This window comes from Triplophysa dalaica, chromosome 21 (assembly GCF_015846415.1).
Source record: "Triplophysa dalaica isolate WHDGS20190420 chromosome 21, ASM1584641v1, whole genome shotgun sequence".
NCBI lineage: Eukaryota > Metazoa > Chordata > Actinopteri > Cypriniformes > Nemacheilidae > Triplophysa > Triplophysa dalaica.
This window is the reverse complement of record NC_079562.1, coordinates 17,222,048-17,245,125: the sequence shown is the minus strand read 5'-3', so window position 1 is coordinate 17,245,125 and position 23,078 is coordinate 17,222,048. Positions and strand designations below refer to the sequence as shown.

The 23,078-nt window shown below is 37.8% G+C and overlaps 1 protein-coding gene across 1 annotated transcript in view; it reads right to left on the bottom strand.

Moving 5' to 3' along the window:
* The window catches only part of atg7 (ATG7 autophagy related 7 homolog (S. cerevisiae)), a 64,608-nt gene that overhangs the window by 10,837 nt on the left and 30,693 nt on the right, over positions 1–23,078 (bottom strand). The window contains exons 18-19 of the mRNA XM_056735374.1: positions 17,889–17,969; positions 10,052–10,174 (exon numbers count right to left, since the gene is read on the bottom strand). Of these exons, the coding sequence (XP_056591352.1) occupies positions 10,052–10,174; positions 17,889–17,969 (204 nt within the window). The remainder of the gene's footprint in view (positions 1–10,051; positions 10,175–17,888; positions 17,970–23,078) is intronic.

The following is a 23,078-nucleotide window of genomic DNA, read 5'->3' as shown; positions in this document are numbered from 1 at the left end:
AGACGAGGGCAGATCAGTTGAAACCAGAGAGGAGCTTAGCCCAGATCAAACACAGCCTCTTATTCCAGAGAATAAACGCTAACCACAGAATGAGAGGTGATCCTAGACTCTTCTGCACGGTTATGATCTTTGTTTGGGGGGTTGGAACACAATATGAAGCTCTGAAGGCTTGAGTTGCTTTGAGTGTCTCAAAAGAGAGTTTGGCTGAGCATGTGTATGCATTGTGAGATTAGTCCACATATCTTATTTTGGTTCTGTTGAACACAAAGTGAGAGATTCGGAAGAATTTAGGAACAAAAACAGTTCTGGGGCACCTTTGACTTCCATTTATTTTTTCCTACAATGGCAGTCACAGAATTGAAAATTGCTATTCTTCCAAATATCTCTCTCTGTGTTCATCAGAACAAATTGATTTATACTGGTATGAAATAACAGGGTGAGCAAATGATGAGAGAATTTTCATGTTTGGGTGAACTACCCCTTTAAATGCCGTCGGACAAATCTCACTCTACACAAAAGTACATTAAACACTACAAAAATTGGTTCAGTGATAACATTTGTTATTATGAACATGGAGACAGAAAGATTGACAATCTTGTCAATTGTATTATCCTAAATGGTAAAAATGTATTCATAAACATTGAATGTCTACATCCTTAAAAGTATTCTCAAACAAACCAAAAAAACGTGAAAATCTAAAAGTTAGGTCTACTGTAAATGCCTGTGAGTCTATATTTGGCGTATTGTGAATGTTTTTTTTTGTGTGTTCTACTTCATCTTTGGAGCTTCTATTATTAATGTCTAATGTTTTTTGGCTTGTTAATCTACACTTTTTGTAAGGTGTATGTTAAACATTAAACATGAAACATCTTCTGGTCGTGGGGCTTTTTTACTTGTTGCTTAGTCTGGTAAGTGCACTGTGTAATACTTCATGTTTAAATCCCTCGTGTGTGAGCAACAGTAACCAAACCCCACTAATGACAGTGTGCACTAAATCACACTTCAGGAAAATCACACATATTCAACTCTTACACGTATGAGCAGCTAGTTAGTTGTGACGCCTTATTTTAAATAGGATTGTTGGCGGACGACCCTACACTACGACATTATGCCATTTTAATTCGTAGTAGGTGGAGAAACCATCAACTCTGTCTCTAACCAGCTTTAAAACAGTGGGAAAGCCGACCGTGGGGACGATCCTATCTTGTTCTCCCATGTGTTGGTTAAACCAGCGAGTAAAGATAAGGACCTGTGATGTGGGCTCCAGAGAAGATTATGACACCATATGTCGTCCACTGCCAGCATCAGTCCTGGCCCATCTGGACCCGTGAGAATTGATCTGAACACTTTCTCCCAGCCAACCTCTGTCCCAGAACACCGCTCCATCGATACAAGCTTATCCGGCAACGGCAGCTATACGTGCTGTCCTCTGGAACGTTCATAAATTACAGTTGCCATGTTTGGAGGCCACGTGAATTTAGTTTTGTGTCCTGATGTTTAGAGATGCATTTCATTTCAGTCATGAGTCAGGGGTGGACTAGGATGCAAAATCCGCCCCTGGTCACGGCCCTTAGGCCATCAGTGAGACGGGTGTTCTGGACTTTGACAGGATGTCCTACCGGTCAGTCCGCCCCGGGTCATGAGACTATACATTTTGACAGATCGATGAGTCAAATACAGATTCAACTGCACAGAAATGAAGTGAAGTGGTCAGGTATGATGTCCAACTCTTCTCTTCTTCAATTAGAGGCTACAAGAACAGCACGCTTTATTTGAGCTCATTCTAAATATGTTACAGGTCTGGACGCGACGTACATCTTTCCCTAGTTTCAGCTGCGAGCCTACTTGTGAACATGATCAAGCATTAAATGCTCTCTCAATCTGGAGATCACCTTGGATAAAAGTGTAAGTTTCAGTTTTCACAGTTGTGTAACTACTAACCAGATCTCTGACTGTGGATTTGTTGGCCCATAGGAAGCTTAAATGTAGCTGGTGGTGAGAGAAGCTAATAAAATATACATTAGATCCATATGATTCATTCATTCATCAATCTATCTATCGTCAAACATAGTTTCAGTCATCATTCAGTCATCTATTGTCCCTAAAACCATCTTTGTAAAATTGTATAAACTTTCCTCTTTATTTAAAGGGATAGTTCACTCAAAACATAAATGCCATGAATTACTCAACCGCAAGTTGTTCCAAATCTGTATAGATTTATTTGTCCTGTTAGGATATTTGGATGAATGTTAGCAAATGACATTTCTGGGGCACCATTGACCACCATGGTAGGAAAATGTAATTGGTAGTGAAAGGTGCCAAAGAACTGTTCATTTTCCAAAATTCTTTCAAATTTCTTCTTTTGTGTTCAACAGAACAACTAATTATACAATATTTGTGTCTACAATGGTTGTCAATGGTGCCCCAAGAATCTCATTTGCCAACGTTCTTCTAAATATCTTTTTGTTCAACAGGACCAAGACATTTCTACTTGTTTGGAACAACTCGAGAGTGAATAAACAATGACCGAATTTTCCTTTTTGGGTGAAGTATCTCTTTAAGTATATTATATTATTCAAAATGAGATATGTGATGTGCTTCTCTGCTGTTTTATCAGCTTAGCTCATTTCAATGCACACAATGCTGAGCTTCTCCAAATCAGACATCTTGGAAGGCCTCCCTGCACATACTTCACACATCTGGAGCACACCTAGAGTTTGAAGTCTTGAGATGCGGCCTATGCTCACTAGGTTTCTGGAACAGAAGAACGGTGTCTAGACAAAGAATCATTCAAATAAAAATAATAGCTCTCTTTAGATTACAATGATGAATGGATCTCTCAACAGCTCTGACGTGACATCAATCCTCATGTGAGTCCATAAACAACTGAATTAAAATGATATTGAGAGCGCAAACCCGTACCCTCACACACACAAATAAGTGTGCTTCAAACAAAAGCTAAATGTAATCGTGTGAAGAAGTCAATGTTTCCTGGAATTGAGAGCGTTTGACAAGTTCACGTGGGGCAGCATAATGCCGACAGAAGAACTGTATCATTTCATAGGAAATGTGACACAATGGCATCTTTCTTATGATGATGATGGAAGGGAAGTGAATGTGAATGAGTTTGAGCACACAGAGCTCTATTGTCTATGTTGTGTTGGAAGAACTTTAGTGGGCCCAACATTAACATGTCCAACCGCAGATAACGGCATCATTTACCAAACATAAAGGAGGACGACAGGCCTCACTGATGGGAAACAGACGTATCAACATGCTGGAAAACATCTAACGTTTAAGACTTTTGTAGACCACACTCATTTCCGCTACACTAATTTGATTGGCCGTGTGATGTTGATATTTGACATTCAAAATAACAGCGCTGAGATGTTTGTATACACCTCATGTTCTGTGTTCATGACATGAGGGAGAGAAACTCAAGTCCTCCACTCACACCTCATACTGAGGAAATAAATACACAAACTATACGCAGCCAACTTTTATGTTCAATTTAAAGGGGTCATGTGGTAAACGTGTATTTCGGTGTCTTTGGTGTGTTATAAGTTTGCCATGCATGTATTATACACGTTAAAATAAAAGTGTGGGAACAAAAGTTTAATTCTATCTTAAAGGGAATGCTCACCCAGACCTGCCTGAAACGCCTCGTGCAACCACACCCCCACAAATCTACGTCAGTTAGTGGTCTGATTTGACTAAGACCGCCCAAATGTATACTCAAGTAAGGTGGTGTACCTGTCAGTACAATTGAAGAGGAACCTGATGTTCCAAATATGGTCAGAGGCGTTACATTTCCATCACACGCTTGTATTCCACCAATCACTACGCTCTGGTTAACTGGCCAATCATAGCACACCTCGCTTTTCAGAGCGATGAGCTTTGAAAAAAATCTGCACGTTTCAGAGAGGCGGAGCAAAGAAGAGATACAAACACGCACAGTATGTGGAAAATACAGCGTTTTTTAACCTTAAATCCTATATAAACATTGCATTACATCAAAAACAAAACATAATTTTGTTTTAGCCGTGTCATATCACCCCTTTAAGTTACATGATTATAAGTTACGTTTATAAATCAAGTTATTTGACAACCGCCATGTATTGACTTTCAGCACAGCTGTGATCCATAGCTCTTCTTTACTCAGTGCTGTCAAAAACTTTCTGAGCAATCATGTAAAACGCTAGATTTTGTGAGTGAGTTTGCAGTCGCTTGTTGACACCCATTGGCTGAATTTAAATCGACCAGTTGAAAAATTACTTTATTTTTGAGCAAATAATGACATTATTAAGAAAGACTATGAAGAAACTTTTTGTGCCCACTGGATGCGTTTTAAAAATGGCTCATATGTGCTCACAAGTTTCATTCATCACAGATCAAACCTGTGTGTGGATGTTTTGGACCACCCATGATAAGAGCGGATCACAGGTATTCCTATGAGATCGCAGGTGAAATGAGCATATTATCCAGCTAAGATCTACACCCTGAGGCAGAACTAAACTGATAACACTCCTATTAAACGAACAGCCTCACTCTCAGAGATCTGACTCGGATGCTCCACTGGCCATTCCCTAGAGTTCAATTGGGTTAACAACTTAAAACATCAACCCAACACCTGAATTATAACCAGAACGGAAAAGCATTTCTTCCATGATTCTTCCATTCTTCAAGCATGATTTCAAAGAACAAAACTCCTTCAGTAGTGACCAGAGCACATTCTATAATATGTTCTCCTCAATTTATAAGACTAGTCTAAGTTTACACACACTCTTCAGGCCAGTGTCCCGTTCCGCCCTACAGACAAACCACACAGGGCCTAAAATGAGAAAGCCATGTGTAGGCTGCAACGCACTCCCTGTCCAGCGAGTTAAATTATGGTTTCCTTCATATCATCCACATGCACATGCTCAGTCCCACCCACGGACCTCAGCACACATTCCCCCATTGCCTGAGTGGGTGATGGTAAATAAGACCCCCAAAGCCGCTTCCCTACCCACGGCTTACACATAAAGACGGCCTGTCTAACTCAAAGTGTCCAAATATTATGACGGAACTCTCTACATCCTTAACCACGTGCCTGAAAGCCTATAAATACATATCAATGTATTTTGGAGGGTGTATCAACAATCAATATTATTACTCAAACCAACCTTCCAAACATCTCACTTTCAGCGTACTAAACATTAAAGGGATACTTCAACCAAAATGAAAATGTATTTGTTCTGATGAACACAGAGAAAGATATTTGGAAGAATGCTTACAACCAGACAGATCTTGCCCCCCACTGACTCCCATTGTTGTTGTCCTACATTCTTCAAAATGTCTATGTTTGTGTTCAACAGAAAAAAATAATAATAAAGTGATTTTCTTACTATGGGAGTCAATGGGTGTTGAGATCTGCTTAGTTAAAATGAATCTTCCAAATATCTTTCTCCATGTTCATCAGAACAAAGAAATTGAAACACATTTGGAACAACTCGAAGGCGAGTGAAATATGACAGAATTTTCAGCTCTGGGCGGAGAATCCCTGTAATGAAGTGGTGGAATAAAATGACCTTAAAGGGACAGTTTCCCAATAAGACAATAAAATCTGTGATCATTTATTCAACCTCATGGGGTTGTAAACATCGATATGTATTGTGTATGTGGAACACAAAAGAAGACATTTTGAGAAATGTCTCCTCCTGCATGCAGACCTGAAATGTTGATCTTATTTACACATTATATTCCCTATAGGACACTTAGCAACACTTGGTGTCCCGCTGTGCTGGTCATTTCAGCAGATTTCAGCTTTGCGACAAGCTTGGCAATTAGTCAGGATCAAAGAGAAATGAATCAGTCCTGTAAGCAAGAGAATCACCACAGGACACTCTTCTGTGAAACGACAGACGGTACAGAGAGCTATTACTGTGAGAAGGTGTGATGATAGAGCAATTTAAGCCTATTCTGACATGACAACCTCCAAACCATGGCAACCATTTCATTTTCTTTTAATGTCTTTAATAATGCTGTCATTTTCCGAAATCTGTCCTGTGAAAAGTGTTTCTTCCCATCTTATACTGTAATATTCATAAAGCACTGATGTTCACTGAAAAGTCACTTTATCACAGTTCATTCAAACTGCCATAATGTCACATGGACAGTGTTTTCCAAACATAAGTTGCAAGGAGAACGAGTTACTGAGTCGATATATTCAACTTTAAATAAGCGATGAATGAACATGGAAATATTGAATCGAAATGGGGTTTGAATCTGCCCTAAACACAGTTTACATCTCATCTGCCCTACTGAATGTGAAATGAAGATTATTATTATTTAAATGGAAATAGTTGTCACAATTTTGTGTGATGTCATTTCTTATTTATTCTAACAATGCAGGCTTTTATTAAAGCTAAAAGCTTCACCCAATGCTGGCGCAATACAACAAGCATTTTATATGTTGACAATGTTTTTTTGATTTTAGTCATATATATGTATATATATATATTCACTCACCTAAAGGATTATTAGGAACACCTGTTCAATTTCTCATTAATGCAATTATAGTGGTGGTGTAATGATGTGGGGGATGTTTTCTTGGCACACTTTAGACCCCTTAGTGCCAATAGGGCATCGTTTAAATGCCACGGCCTACCTGAACATTGTTTCTGACCATGTCCATCCCTTTATGACCACCATGTACCCATCATCTGATGGCTACTTCCAGCAGGATAATGCACCATGTTACAAAGCTCGAATCATTTCAAAAGGGTTTCTTGAACATGAAAATGAGTTCACTGTACTAAAATGACCCCCACAGTCAACAGATCTCAACCTAATAGAGCATCTTTGGGATGTGGTGGAACGGGAGCTTCGTGCATCCCACAAATCTCCATCAACTGTAAGACGCTATCCACTCAATATGGGCCATCATTTCTAAAGAATGCTTTCAGCACCTTGTTGAATCAATGCCACGTAGAATTAAGGCAGTTCTGAAGGCGAAAGGGGGTCAAACACAGTATTAGTATGGTGTTCATAATAATCCTTTAGGTGAATGTATATGTGTTAAGAGTTTGGCTCAAAAATGTTTAATACATTAAAAAAAAATCTAAAATCAGAATTTTTAATTATGAAATCATGTTTTTCTTTGTTAGTTAGCTGTATTTTTTTTGAGTAATTATGGCTTAAATTTAAACAAACCAACTGCAGTTTGATTGATTTTATTTGGAATGCACAATAAAAAACATTGATTTTTTAAAAAATATTTGGAACCAAATTCTTCATATATATATATATTTTGCAATAAATGCTGCTTCGAGTCCTCTGGAGACTACATCCTCTGCAAAGAATTGTGGACTATCTCTAGCAATGAAGAGCACACCTCATACACCCTTTGAATACCTGTAAAAGATCATTGCATTTGAACGTCACATTCAGAGTGTCCTACATGCTTTTCTAAAATGAGAGACAGTTATATAAGAGACAGTCATATAAAACCTCAAATGTATCTAATCAACAGAAAAGTTTCCTAAACTCAAATAGAAGCTTTTAGTCAATTCACCTGCCTTTTCAGCCCACAATAGCCAACTGAATTCACCGGCTTGACAAAATTTGCTATGCTCATTCACATCCTGCGTTCTCTTATGTTTCACTTTAATTGAATCACTGTTCTCTTATATTTGCAAGTGACTCAATAGTTTCAACTGTTCAAACGAATTGATTCAATGGAGTCATTAGTTTGCAAATCGTTCTGATCACGATTTGCATTTATACCGAGGGGCAACCTTACGATCTCTCTAGTGAAGCCAACATGGAAGTGACTTTAATTTCAATTTATCGACTTCCCGCTAGAGATTGGCTCCAAAACAGAGCAGAATCTCATTGAGATCCATGTTAAAATGGGCAACTTCACATCACAAAAAAACACGTTTACAGCCTGGTACAAAACATATTTTGGTATAGACATCCAATTTTACCTTTCGTGACAACTGGGGAGGGTGAATTATTTTATAACTCAACCGTTTAACTTATAGTTCTGTAAAGTAGGTGCGTGCCCACTTGAGTCACAGGTGGTTTCAGCAAACCAGGCGCATCAGCTCTAACCACGTCCCGCCTTTTTGCCCGGGAGTGACTCCGAAGGATGCAGCCTTCCAAAATGAGAGACAGCTCAATATGGTATTATAAAATGGTTAGTTTCCGGTCCTTCATCCTGATTGGTCAACAGCTGTGCTTTATCTGCAATGAAACATGGCTATGACCACTTCACCTAACAATTCTTTGCATTAGTACGCACCTTTGGCAAAGTGAGCTAAACATTCTGTCTGGGATTATTTTTCTGCATGAGGAAGACTTCATGAACGCTGGATTGATACATATGTTGTGGCTTTTTATTTCTATTGTGTTGTAACCGTTTTATAAAAGCCAGTTTAAGTTGTGCCTAACAACGCCCTTCAGCTGTGATTTATTCACAATAAAGCACAGCCTCTTGTATCTTATTGCTTACTTCAAATACATGGTATAAAAATAAGTTTTTCTCCATGCAGTGTACATTGATGAAACTTAAATGGAATGAATCCTATGTTTGAATTGTCTGAAAAATGTCCAAATTTCAAACGTTTGCAGATTTCAGTCCAAATGTTTGGTTCGCAACCATTTGACATCGCAGATTTTGATGTAGAAAAATGGCGGCCTCAGACTAAAAATGTTGTTCAAAGTTTATGAATATTGTGACAGTTACACTGTTTTTTAATTTCACCTTTATAAAGTCAATGCCATTGTTAAAATATTAAGTCATGCATCTCTATACCAAAAGATCATTTTAAAAGCAAAAAACTGACGGACTAGCATAAGGTATGCACAGTGAGTATTGGTAGACGCTTGGAAAGATGCTCTCTTCCAGACATTTTCACAACAAAAATATGTACCAGGCTGGGCGTAGTAACAATCTTCTGATCTGCTAAACTTTTTCAAGACTTGTCTTGATCGGACTTTAAATATAAACCTACTGTTTTAGGCCCTTTGTGCTGGTTTCAAGGCTAGCCATGTTCTAAACACAGGAGACAGACGCAGCAAACCACGTCCAAACCCAGCCTGAGCAATACGCCAGCCAAGTGAACAGAGTCAAGCAGTTCACAGGTAATGTGTCTTTACAAGCTAAAAGTGGTACATTTCCATTCATTTCACAGCTTCACATCGAGTTGGAGGAATCAGGAACACGGTCGAGTTAAAAATACACAACTGCAGCCTGGGAATAAAAAGTGGCTGAAAGATCCAAATAAAATGAATGCAAGGGCCTCGGACAATACGCGCGGGCAACTGCAAGAGCACACATCCTCTCATTTTGGCTTGGACCGCCTTTACGCTGGAAACCGCTATGGAGGGGAGCGGACTGCTGATGTGGGACTTTCCCACAGTTTCGTTCTTCATACTGGCCTTGTTAGTCACTGAAGAACTGGTGAGTCCCCCTGCGGGACCGTTCCCAGAACCGAAATGCTGTTCCGGGGTAAGGATTGTTTTTTGGGTTCAAGTGACAGATATCTGTGCAAGCTGAAGAAAAGCTGATCGTGGATCGGCGGCATGGCAAGATATTTTGGGTATATGTGATCTGGTTCTCTACAACGAGAAGTTAATAAGAGCCAGGAACGGCAATAAGAAAAGCTGCATTGTGGGTAATTTTGTTACTTCTGTGAAGGGAAGAGGATAAGTGAAAGACGTGAGGAACTAGAAGCACAGGATATCCAACGTTTATTTAACCGATATCAAGGAGATCCAGGTTGATCTCTGTAGTCCGGATGTGGCTGTTACAGAATATCATGTGCATCAAAAACTACTGAAAGGAACAAAACCTTGCAATCAATCAATATAACAATAAAACATTAAGATGTTCTATACACCACTATAGGCCACGGGAATAGGTTTGGCCTCATGCATGCTTGTGTACTGATGTGAAACAGATACACAAGATACACACTTAGAAACAAATGTGTAGAATAATGCAATGTAAGCTGCTTTGAATAAAAGCGTCTACTAAATGTAAATGTAAGATGAACAGTCTAACCTCAGCTGCCTGTGTCTCCTGATGGAGTAACGTCAAACCAGTCAGATCCTCCAGGAAGGAATGGGATGAGTTGAACACATTTGCTAGGAACTGGAACCCCTCCCTCTCATAATGGTCAAGAACCTGTCAAAAAAAGCAAATTCACTCATGATTCATGGGAGTTTTTCTATTTGTAACAACAGCGACTCGGATGTGTAAGCCGGAGCTCACTGGAATCTTGACCTTGTGGTCTTGGTGTTGAGAATTTCGAGACCTGGTAAAACTGGGACTTACAGGAGTATTTAGAGAGTCTGTTATCGGTCTGGGTTGTGGAGACTCTGGTATTAGTCGGCATTTTAAGAAGTCTCATTGTAGTTTAGGCCAGAGGTTCTGCTGTCTTCCAAGGGGGCCTCAAGATGATCAATATATTTATATAAAGATACTGATTATTATTTGGCCATTTTTCTTATACATTAATTTTTCCAGTTAATGTCGAGCACTCAAATATTTGATTAGGTAGAAATTTTGGTTTTGTGAGTGGGAGGGGGGCCATCAAATATTGTTGTAAAGTGAGGGGGCCTTGGAGTCAAAATGGTTGAGAACCCCTGGTTTAGGCTTATGTTATGAGGTCCTGTATACTGTAACAACTTGCATGCGTGACATTGAACAAAATGCATATTGCTAATATAAGTTCACACAGAAACTTGAAAATCGTGCACATTTGAAATCGGAGAAGCCCTCATCTCAAACACAGGTTGGCTTCTTGACCAGTACACATCCAAACGCAGCGATAACACAATCTCAAACTGCCATAACATGGCACTGGTCCCCGTGCACAAAAGGAGGCCGGGCAGGAGAGGCAGACATCTGGCACCACTGTCCGTTGGGCTGAGAGCTCTCGAGCAGCATCTCATCGACAGACAGCTCTCCACAATCACACTGGCTCCTTTCACAGAGTTGATTCTCAGAAGAGATTGAGTTTCTGCCGGGGGCTGATGAATGGGCGGCAGTGTTGAGCTGCAGGGGACACTGACGTCTGCTTTCAATGAAGCACACATGGATGACTTGAGCGACGGAGGGGGTACGGTGAAAAATAGAGCACACCAGAACTCTACTGTCCAAACTCAATGAACTCGGACGGTTCTGTCTGTACTTTAATGATCGACACGAGCGCATCTCGTATAACCAGCTATTTTTAATACTTGAAAACTGAGGGTTCTTCTTATAGCCCAACTGACAGACCATGGGTTTATATTCCAGGCAACACAAATGAATAAGTAAATACATCTTCGGCCAAAAATTTAAAAGTTTATTTACCAAAAAGTCTTCATATGTAAAATGTTTACACACAAAAACAGAAACTATGAAACTTTTAACAGTTACTATTGCTTATAGCATATATTGAATCGCAAACACTGTATAACTTGAATTGCTTATAGCATATATTGTGCATAATATAGCATATATTGCAGCCATAGATCATATAACCTATAGCACATACTGTGTATATATCACATATTCCACATAGCACATTTTCGGTATATAAATACAGTACACTATATACAGTCTCTGCTATGTTATATATGTGCAATAACATACATTGTATATATGCACACAAGCACATAGCGTATATACAGCCGTGGAAAAAATCAAGAGACCATTTTAATTTTCTGTTTTTTCTGAATTTACCGTTTATAGGTATGTGTTTAACAAAATTAAATATTTTTTAATTCTGTGAATTTCTAATAATATTTCTCCAAATTTTCAAATAAAATATTTATATTTATTTATTTATTTATTTATCTCTTAATTTTTTCCATGGCTGTATACGGTATATCGTACTTGGGTTGTGTGGACTGTATAAAATATATTGCAAATAGAGATGGTGTATATATGGCATATAATGCATATAGTACACCGAATGTCCAAAAAAATGTCACAATCTAATATTTGGTTGGACTGCCTTTAGCTTTGATTAAGGTACGCATTCGCTGTGGCATCATTTTGATAAGCCTCTGATATGTCCAGAATGCTACATTTTTCCCATCCAGTGTTGCTTTCATTTTTCGACAAGATCTTATTTTGATGACGGGAGAGACGGACCGCTGCGCAAAGTCTTCTCCAGCACATCCCAAAGATTCTCAATGGGGTCAAGGTCTGGACTCTGTGAGGGCCAATCCAGGCTCGCCTGTTTTTGCCAAGTGGGTGATATCCTTAGGACAACATCATGTTGACCCAGGGACAAAATCAACCAATCAGATTTCAGAAATAAGTTTACAGTTTATTTTAAGTTTAATCTTACAAACAGGATAAGGTGCTTCTAGACCATTGTTTTTCACTTATCATTTCCCTCAGATTTTAGGCATAAGTTATGGTGATGGTTGGGGTGGGTTCAGGTTTTATTTATAAAAATGTTGTCCTAAGGTCAACAAAATATCTTGTCCTGAGGACAACAACCACTTGGCAAAATCAGGTCGAGCACCAATCCATGTGTGAAAATGATGTCTCATGCATCCTGAACCACTCTTTCCCAATTTGAGCCTGATGAATCCTGGCATTAACATCTTGGAATATGCTCTTGCATAAGGGAAGAAAAAAACTCAATGGAATAACCTTGTCATTCAGTATATTTAGGTAGTCAGCTGACCTCATTCTTTGAGCACAAAACGTTGCTGGACCTTGACCTCCAATCCAATGGGAGATTCTCACCTATTTGCTTAGTTAAATCCAGTTGTTAACTTTTTTTTAGACGGTGTATGTAATGTAGGGTGTACTGGTACTGGTGTAACTCAAATGTGTATATCAAACAGCTAGGCTTAAAACACATGAAGTGAGCAAGTGTAAATTCACTCAATGTAAAAATGTCTAGTTGCCATAGGTATGACAATAAGACCCTGAGCTCATTAACCTTTGACCCCCCACATTTACCTAACAGCAATCTTGGGATCTTTTGAGGTCTAGGTCATAATGGCAGTTCAAGCGGTTACCCTGATAAGTTTCAGTTTAGTTTGATCATGCTCTTTTTATCATTGTTCATCACCATGGCAACCTACGCATTAGATGCTGGTGGAGTGTTTGTCGGAGACCTGTCACTTTGCTCATAAGTGGTGTATCGCTCTAAAAAACGTGTTTAAATTGAGACCTACAAAATTGTGTGTTAGGTTGGTTAGAATACTTACAAACACTGATATTTTGATGGCACAACAGTGTTCAAAAATGATCTTTCGTACTTGAAGTAATGTTCAAAATAGTTTTGAAAGAAAGCATTTTAGACACTGTATAATACATCATGTTTCCTTCTATTGGTCAATGAGCAGGTGAAAATTGCACATGATGTGTAAATGACTAAATCTTTCTTTTAGTACAAATACTAACACAGGGAAAATAGGGACTCTGCTCAGAAAATAGCTGGACTGTAAAGCACACACCATGACTGTAATCTTACATCTGGTGTCATAGGGATAGTTCTCCTGAAAATGAATATTCGGTCATCATTTATTCACCCTCAGATTGTTCCAAACCTGCATACATGTCTTTGCTCTGATGATCCCAGAGGAATATATTTGTAAGAATACCAGTTACCAAACAGATCTCATCCCCCATTGACTCCTGTAGTATTTATTTTCCCAACCAGCTCAGTAGGTCTACTTGTTACCTAATGTGATTTGATTACTGACATTCTTCCAAATATCTACTTTTGTGTTCAGCAACACAAAGACATGTTTACATGTTTGGAACAACTTGAGGGTGAGTAAATGATGACAGAATGTAAATTTTTGGGCGAACTTCACCTTTAATTGTAAAGTCACATCACTATCAACAGACGAGGAAAGACTGTATACCAACAAACTGTAAAGCATCTTTATCTTAAGCTCATCCATCCATCCATTTTCTACCGCTTATCCGAACTACCTCGGGTCACGGGGAGCCTGTGCCTATCTCAGGATTCATCGGGCATCAAGGCAGGATACACCCCGGATGGAGTGCCAACCCATCGCAGGGATCTTAAGCTCATATTGTATGTAAATCAGATTGTGACTGTGCACTTTCATAAGTCAAGAGCAACTAAACTTGATTCTTTTTTCCATGGGGTGGACCTCCTCGACTCTGAGACTTATGAAGCCCATTAAACCATTGACGCAGTGTGTGTGCGTGTGTGTGTGCGTGTGTGTGCGTGCGTACGTGTGTGAGTTTTGGAGGGTGAACAGCACATCTGGTTTGCATACAGCCCCGCTCTCAAAGCGACTCCTCCCAGCTTCCCCTGTAATTGTTCGAGATGCTGGAAGTTCTCGCTCCACGCAGATAAAAACCTCAGATGGGTTTAACGCCAAGTGCAGCCGCCATGTCTGCTGTTCCTCATGTGAGGTCACAGCTGGCTAAAAAAAGGTTTTCAGTTTAATACCCAGCTATATGGAACATTACACAGAAAAGCTATGATTCCTCCACTGGTTGAATATAGGGCTCTAGTAAAAGACCTCGAGTGTCCATTTAGGAAATTGTTTTTTGTGTGATATCTGAAGTGCAGAGGGATATGTTGTCCTTTGATTTATATATGAGGGGCCAAACACAGACTGTACAAAGCCCCTTCTGTTTTATAAGCTGCTTTCTTCATATTACTTTTTCTCTGTCGCTGGAGTCTATAGCAGCCCAGTTCTCTTAGACACAGTTCTTGACTTTTCTTTTATCTTTTCATCTTTATTATTAAAAATGAGTATAGATCATATAATATAATCGACAACAGAGAGATCAAACTATAGCTTCGCCATTAACATATTTTTAAGCATTATGTAATGTTATAATGCATGATAGATATATTTCATATTTATATTGCATGATATATATTTATCTGAATTTTTAAGGCTTTACAATTTCCTTTTAATTTTATGATTACATTTTAGCCATACTAAAATGCTTTTTTATATTTTGAAATGCTATTGACGTGATAGTTCGCCAAAAAATGAAAATTCTGTCATCATTTACTCACCCTCTTGTCATGTCAAACCCGTATGAGTTTCTTTCATCCGCAGAACACAAAATAAGATATTTTGAAGAATGTTGTTGACCGAACACCGGAGGCAGCCATTCACTTGCATTGGTTTTGTTTTCATACTATAGAAGTAAATAGCTCCCACTGCTGCTCGGTTATCAACATTCTTCAGAATATCTTCTTTTGTGTTCTCCGGAAGAAAGAAAGTACGACAGGTTTGAAGTGACAAGATGAGAAAAATGGTGAGAAAATGATGACAGAATTGTCATTTTTGGGGTGAACTATCCCTTTTATACAATTTAAAGAAAAAGGTTTCTTAAAGTTTTATTAACTTGTTAATGACTTTTTGAGCTGGGTCCCAAAGCGTCTCTGTCCCTGAACTTGGGTTTCAAAGCATGTTATGGAGATGTAAGGTGCATCACATGCTCTAGTCTTTCATTTCAAAGAGACATAATTTTGGCCTATCGTCTGTGTAGAGAAGAAACAAAGTCGCAACATTTACAAGCGTTTGTCTGCCGACGGCTCGAGTGTTTTGTTTCCATGGTTTCCTGGTTGCACACAGCTGATGGAGGCCAACATCACTAATACACAACTGGTAGATGGAGGCCAGATCAGAGATCCCAGCGTTCCACACGGCAATCCGTGATTAACATCCATCAACACTAGCGTCACTACGACTCGATCCACATCACAACTTAAAACACATTCAGACTTTCCATTCGTCTGTGCTGATTCAAGACCTCTACAATAAACCAACACGTTAGGTACACGCCAATAAACTGTTTCTTGGAACTTGAAGGTGTGTCTTAAACATTATCACTGCACGGCAAAAAATGACTTTCTAATTTATTAATTTTGTCTTGCTTTCCAGTACAAATATCAAAAAATTCTTGAATCAAGATGTATTTTCTTGATGAGCAAAATGACCTAAGAATTTAAGTCAGTGAAATATGAAATTTCAGTAAATTTGTGCTAAAAATTAGCCAAAAAATCCAAAAGCCAATGGGTTAAGAAAATAATCTTGAATTCAGTGACTAAGAAAAATTTAAACCTTAATTCAAGATTATTTTTCTTGCCCCATTTTCAGATTGTTTTGCTTGTTTTAAGAGCAAATTCACTGAGATGTCATATTTTTGCCTAAAAACAAGACTTATTTTCTTAGGTCATTTTGCGTATCAAGAAAATGCATCTTGATTCAAGAGTTTTTACACATTTGGACTGGAAAACAAGACAAAAATACTAAGTGAGAAAGTCATCTTTTGCTGTGTGATCACATGATCATGACCATTTTTTCGTCATTCTGCGCACAGGCGTACTCCCAACACGTGTTTTCCGTCAACTAAACTCCCATTTAAAACAAACAGCAACCAAATAAACAAAAATTGGCAGTGTTTAACAAACACCTCTGGTGATGTTTTTGCAAACCTTTGTTTGTAGAGAATGGCTCAAAGTTTTGAATGAGGTTATTCGAGGCTGCCGGACGGAGTTTCCTCTGAACTTTCTCAGGAATAGTTTATATTCGCTGGCGCTGATAGGCTTCTGATAGGCTTCTGATAGGCTTCCCTGGAACCTGCGGCGTTGTGTGTCTTTCTTACAGCAGAAAGACAACAGTCACATTGTCATCTACCAGTCACCATGACCGCATATAACAAATGCATCTGCAACTGCTTTATAATGCGGTTTAAACACATTACATCAAAGTAAACTGAAACTAATGCTTAAAATGACAAATGTTCAATGTAGGTCTTTATATATTTATGTCTTTCAGTAACTGGTTTGGCTGTTTACCCAAAAACCAGCCAAGTAACAGATCTTTATCTGTCAAGCTTTGAAAAGTAGCCTGAAGTATCCAATAGTCTTCCATTTCAACCCAATTCACTATTCAATGAGAAAACTCATTTGCAGGACATTGCAGGTCACTGGTGAGTGTGTCCCACACCAACACTACGTGAGATCAAACAAGCAGAATGGAGAAGGAAATTGGAGAAATGTAGCAAGGGTTAAAAAATCACTTACATTTTGGACCGTTCACTGTATAAAGACTTCAAAGACTTGATAAACAATGCACAGATTTGATATGGATTCAGTTTATGATTTTTTGCTTGTGTTTGTTTTTGATCATAAACACTACAAACTGGCGAGTACGGAAACTTGCTGCCACAAGAATCTTAAAAACAATCAGTACAAACTTTTCTGTAAACTATTCCTTTACACAGGAAAACGGGCATATGTAATACCTCACACAGTTTCCTAAATGTCTCGCATCAAAGCTCAAAGATCTGAAACATTTTATGACCTTTTAATGTGTTTACAGCAGGAAGAAAAAGAGAGAGAGAGAGACAGTAGTAATCACTTGCAGAAGAGGGGGAAGGGAACACTTCAAACTTTTTACTCTTGAGCTTTTACACTCGCTGTATTCACTTACATGTGTGTGTGTGTGTGTGTATGAGGCAGGGAGGGAGGAACAGGATGGAGTGGCTACTGAACCATTAAAAGAGTGAGTTAAAAAAAGTGCTATATGCACACATGCACAAGAGGTTGAGCTGTGGTGATGTATGAGATGTAAACTCATCAACAGCAGCATGTCTCAGGGGATAAAACACTTCAGTTCAACCATTATAACTCACAGACGTCTGTGACATCAACAACACTCACTCACGGGCATCAAACTTCACACACGTTTTCCGGGCAAAAGAATGATATTAAAACCAAATTATTCTTCATGTGTCCTTTACTTGTATCAATTTGATTACTTGCTGAATATTAATTACAATATGAGATATATCATTTAGGTTTCCAAGGTAATACAATTTTAATCAGTAGAATAACAGTTCTATTCTATTCTATTCAAAAACTAAAAAGGTGACTTACTATTAATGAGCATGCGGTGCATTTGTCAAAGGCCAAACTTGCAGGGAGGACATTGTCAAATCTCGACAGGAATCCTCGAATCTGGAAAGAAAACAGAATTGTGTTATTGTTACTATGATTAAGCTACATTAGAAGATCATCAGAAATCTGCATTAATCTATACTGCCACCTGGTGTGAGAGTACAGACTGCGCACCCTCTTTGAACTTGAAATGACAATATTTATAAATATCACATTTTTGTTGTTTCTCTACTTTAAAAAATATACTTTAATTGATTGGTTTTTGGTGAATAATACACACATACTATTGATCTATTTTTAACAGTTTTTATTTTTATAATTATGAATTAAGCTTATTTCTCCGACACAATAACAACACAATCATAATATTAAATCCTAACACAGTTTAAATCGTCATGGCAGTATTTGCAGTTCTACATTATGTTGATTTTATATAAACTGAACAATGTGCCCCAACATGACTCCATTGTGCACTCTTATCCAAAACATACAGTAAGCATTTTTTAAACCAAAATACAGCCAGATGTCATCATGAGGTTCATTCTGACATAAAAAAAGTGTATGAAGCACCAGCCGCACTCTTCAATTATACTGTGGTGGTATTACAGTCCTGTCTGGCCTGTATTTCTTGCCCAGCATGATCCACAAGCTTCTGCGCTCATGTTTGGCAGCTGATCTTAATTGAAAGGAAATTAAAGAAAGAGCCCAAGGGAAAGATAAGAGGGGCTGAGGCTTCTGCATGAAGATTATGAGGAATTTACAGGCGACTGATGCATTACGGGACATCCACGTGCCAGAGCTTAAGACACTTTGATGTAAAGTTCAACCATCACAGCGTCGAATCCTCCAAATATGAGAGATTTATAATTAGGAAGTCGTCATATTTTATTTTATTAATTTTGAATCTAGCATAAGTAAGATGAGTGATGTGATCCTTTAGTGTCAGAATGATAACAGTTGATAAAAAGCATATATGTGTACACACTGAAGAATATTACTTGTAGAATTTACTGAATAAAATCCTCGTAACAATTTGAACGAATATTTTTTAAGTAAAATGTGCTGCTATTATTCAAGTACAACCTACTAAGCAGAATAAAGTAAATTCTACTCATAAAGTAAATATGACTTAAAGAAAACAAAAAAAGATTATTTTGAACAAAAACATATGTCTAACTCAAAATTCCCGGTTCACTGACTTTTATATTGAAATATAATTTTGTTTTACAACATAGATTGTCGAGTGAGAAGAGAATGTTGGTCTCTGTACTGGCATTAGCACAGTTACTGCTCGATAAGTATTAAAACACACTTCATGACTAATATCGTTCCTCCCTCAGCTAAGGCACAAGCACCACTTAAAAATAATAACAAAACTCTCCTAAATCTCAAAGATAAATCAACACAAAACATGAACACGAAGTCTTTCTTTTTACTGAACTACACTTAAAATGACAGTTAATCTGGAAAAGGAATCTCCTAATGCAGTCAGATACAAAGCAAGCAGGGAACTACAGATCAAGGTAGTTATATCTACAAAAATGATCAACACAAAATAAATAAGTAAACAATTTGACTAATTTAAATGAGTTTAACATAATAAAATTGAGTTGGATTTACTTAATAATTTGTTCATTTAAAATTACTCAAACTACATAATTAAAATCTTAACTAACAAAATAATTAAAATCTTAACCAAAATTACTAGATTTTATTCCCAAAATGTTTGAAATCTTTGTTAAAAACAGGAACATAATTCTCTTAAGTATATTTTAATAATTTACTATTATAAAATCTGCTACTTCTTCCATGTAGCTATGTATATTTGTATGTTTGGTGATGTGGTGTGGCGTGGTGGTTATAGATCTAGATCTGTAATTGAAGGGTTGTAGGTTTGAATCTCAGGAGGTTTGATGAACCACGACCTAGAGCAAGACACTACACCTTCAGACACTGGAAAAATGTAAAGGCCACATAAACATTCATAGGTGTTATATGTCATTTTATATCATTACTTTTTCATAGCCTTTTCGAAATGTATTAAAGGTAAAGGTATCACAGCCAAAGGAAACAATTTACTAAGCTTAATGTATCTTCTGCTTGTTAATTCTCGAGCACAGCGATCAAAACCAGCCGCACACTGATTGTCATGACAACAGCACAAAGCTATTACTAACAACCACACATCTTGACAGAGGAACTATTACGGCTCGCAAAAGCTGATCAATTAAATATGTAACTGCCAATTTTAATCATATTTCTATCTACTGGTGGAATGTATTCTACCACACATAAATTTTTAGTCGGCTTATCAAACATTTGTGTGATATTAATTCAATATAATATACATAACTATGTGTTCAAAGGTGTATAAAGACCTTACATAAAGAAGCGTTAGGTTTTTATTATCTTAGAATGAGCTATTTCTATCTACTTACACCACGGGTCCCTTTATATTGAATGTAGCCTTTACAAGTACTTCCGACTTGAAATCGAAGGGCTCACTATGTTCCGGTTATATGTATTTACATATATTTATGGGGCATGGCTCCCTGTGAAACCAAAATGGTTAAAAATAAGATTTTTACGCACATTCAGCGACATAAGAAGAAATATTCTAAACATCACTAGGTACATAATCTTCAAAAGATCTGAGAAAGCCAGTGCTGGTGAACGATGGCATTTCACTTTTCTCCTCACACACAGCTCCAACAGACATTTAACCACCAAAGGCAAATCACTGAAGGAGACTAACAGAGAATCATAGCAGCACCGTTTTATTAGTAAGGTGGTGTACCTGTCAGTACAATTGAAGAGGAACATGATGTTCCAAATATGATCAGAGGCGTTACATTTCTTTCACACACTTGCAGTATTCCACCAATCACTACGCACTGGTTAACTGGCCAATCATAGCACACCTCGCTTTTCAGAGAGATGAGCTTTGATAAAAATCTGCATGTTACAGAGAGACGGAGTAAAGAGGAGATACAAACATACACAGTATGTGGAAAATACAGCGTTTTTGAACCTTAATCTTGTATACAAATTGCATTACATCTAAAACAAACCATAATATTCGTTTTAGCCATGTCACATGACCTCTTTAGAAAGCTACAGACTTCAAATACTGCAGGGTTTCATGTGTGTGAGAGCACGGACCTGACCAACACAAGCAACACACTTTTATTAAATGTTTGGATCACTATGTTGTGTTGTTTTTTGGTGACAAATGTAATGCTCTCAATAAGTTAATGCATTTTCTTGTCAATTGGTCTCTGGAAAAAGTGTAGTTATAATGTTTAATGATAAATACCATATATTTTTGCTCAGTAATTGTATCTTAAAATCTGCTCTATCTGCACATTTCTATTTTTAAATACTTTGAAATGTGAATGAACGTCTAATTAATTGAAAATCCACACAGAACATTTAACAATCATTGTATGGTGTCATTTTATTGCCGTTAAAATGTATGAAATATATGAATGAGTGAAATATATTCATGAGACTAACACCGTTTAGGAAAGCAATGGACTGCTGAAGGGTGCATACAACAGCTTTACTATTCAGGAGATGAGTCTACGTTTATAAAATGTATTAGGAGCTGAAAAACCCACATTAAAGAATTTTAACATCACAAGCAAGATTTATTGTTTTTAATTAAGTGACCGCATTAAAAATAGAAAAAGTCATTTCTAAATGCGGAGATCATGGGAGATTGAGCCGCAACGAGGAGAACGCAGAAGACTATGGCTGCGTCCGAAATCAACTACTTCCATACTATATATTATGCGAAAATGAGTATGAGTCATGAGAAGTATGTCTGAACCTAAGTATGTAAAAAAGAGTTGGCGAGAAATACCCGGATGGTCTACCACTTCCGCCGAGATTTGTGAGTGAGGATGGACACTTCTCTGTCCCATGAAGCCATAGCGGAGCTGAGCAACGGACAATTTTCAAAAGTAAATCAAATAAATATAGCGAAAGGCAGACATCTGTTTTTAACGGAAGTGCCAATAAATGAATATCTTGAGACTAAATTATGTTTCTATCAACGCTCACGTGTCAGTTGTTGTTAATACATCAGAGGTCAAAGAGCATATGGGTCACGCGACCATAAAACATGTCGGACGCAGTATGTCCCAAATGTATTTATACTACACCCAGTCATACTATAGGTAGGTACTCATTCAAATTCAGTATGTGCGATTTTAGACGCTGCATACGTGCAAGTAGTCTATTCTCCATGTTGTTTCTATAGTAGCCCTAAACAGACAAACTGCTCTACAGAACGCCATTCGTAAATACATTTTCTCCATCGGAAAAGAAGCGAAATGTGATGACATCTTAGTCCTGTGACAGCCTCCATAAAGCTTCGAAAGGGAGGGGTGGAGTGAGCCATTGGTTGCAATGCACAACCTCACCACTAGATGCTGCTAAATTTCATACACTGGACCTTTAAGTCATTGCTCATAAATCTGGGTCAGTTTATTTCAGCTTTCATACCAGTATAGGAGCAATAATGAATCATTTGAGGTTTTATTAACCTAATTTCTTAACCTGCAAAAAACATTTTCTCTTTTCTTGATCAACAGTTGTCATGGTATTTGTTATGGTAAAGCTAAGTTGTGAGTATCACAAAAAGCACAGAGGCACAGGTATAAATATATAGCATTCCTGGGCTCAGTGGTTAGACTATGGCACTAGCAATGCCAAGGTCATAGGATCGAACCCAGGGGATAGCACATAGTCAGAAACAAATGTATAATACAATACAAGATAAGTCGGTTTGGATGAAAGCAGCTGACAAATCCATCAATGTAAATGTAATGTGTTTTTGTACTAAGTGCTAGATTTATAGTAGACTTACGTGAAAAACAATCAAAGCTGAGCAAAATTTATCTTTCATGTTACGCTGAAATATTGCTGCAAAATGAAGCTAAGTAAAATATTATTCAACATTGTCATTGCTGACTAGGCTAGCATGGATCTTTGAGGAATGTATGTAATTTTTTAACCTAGCCAATTCCCGGTTGTTCCTGTTTATTTCAGCAGGGGGCAGTGTTTAATAATTAGAGATCTTCCCTTTGAATTCTGGGTCCAGAAAAAAAACAATCGTCGGTGTCAGTGCTGTGTCTTCATATGAAGTCAATGAAACATTAATGC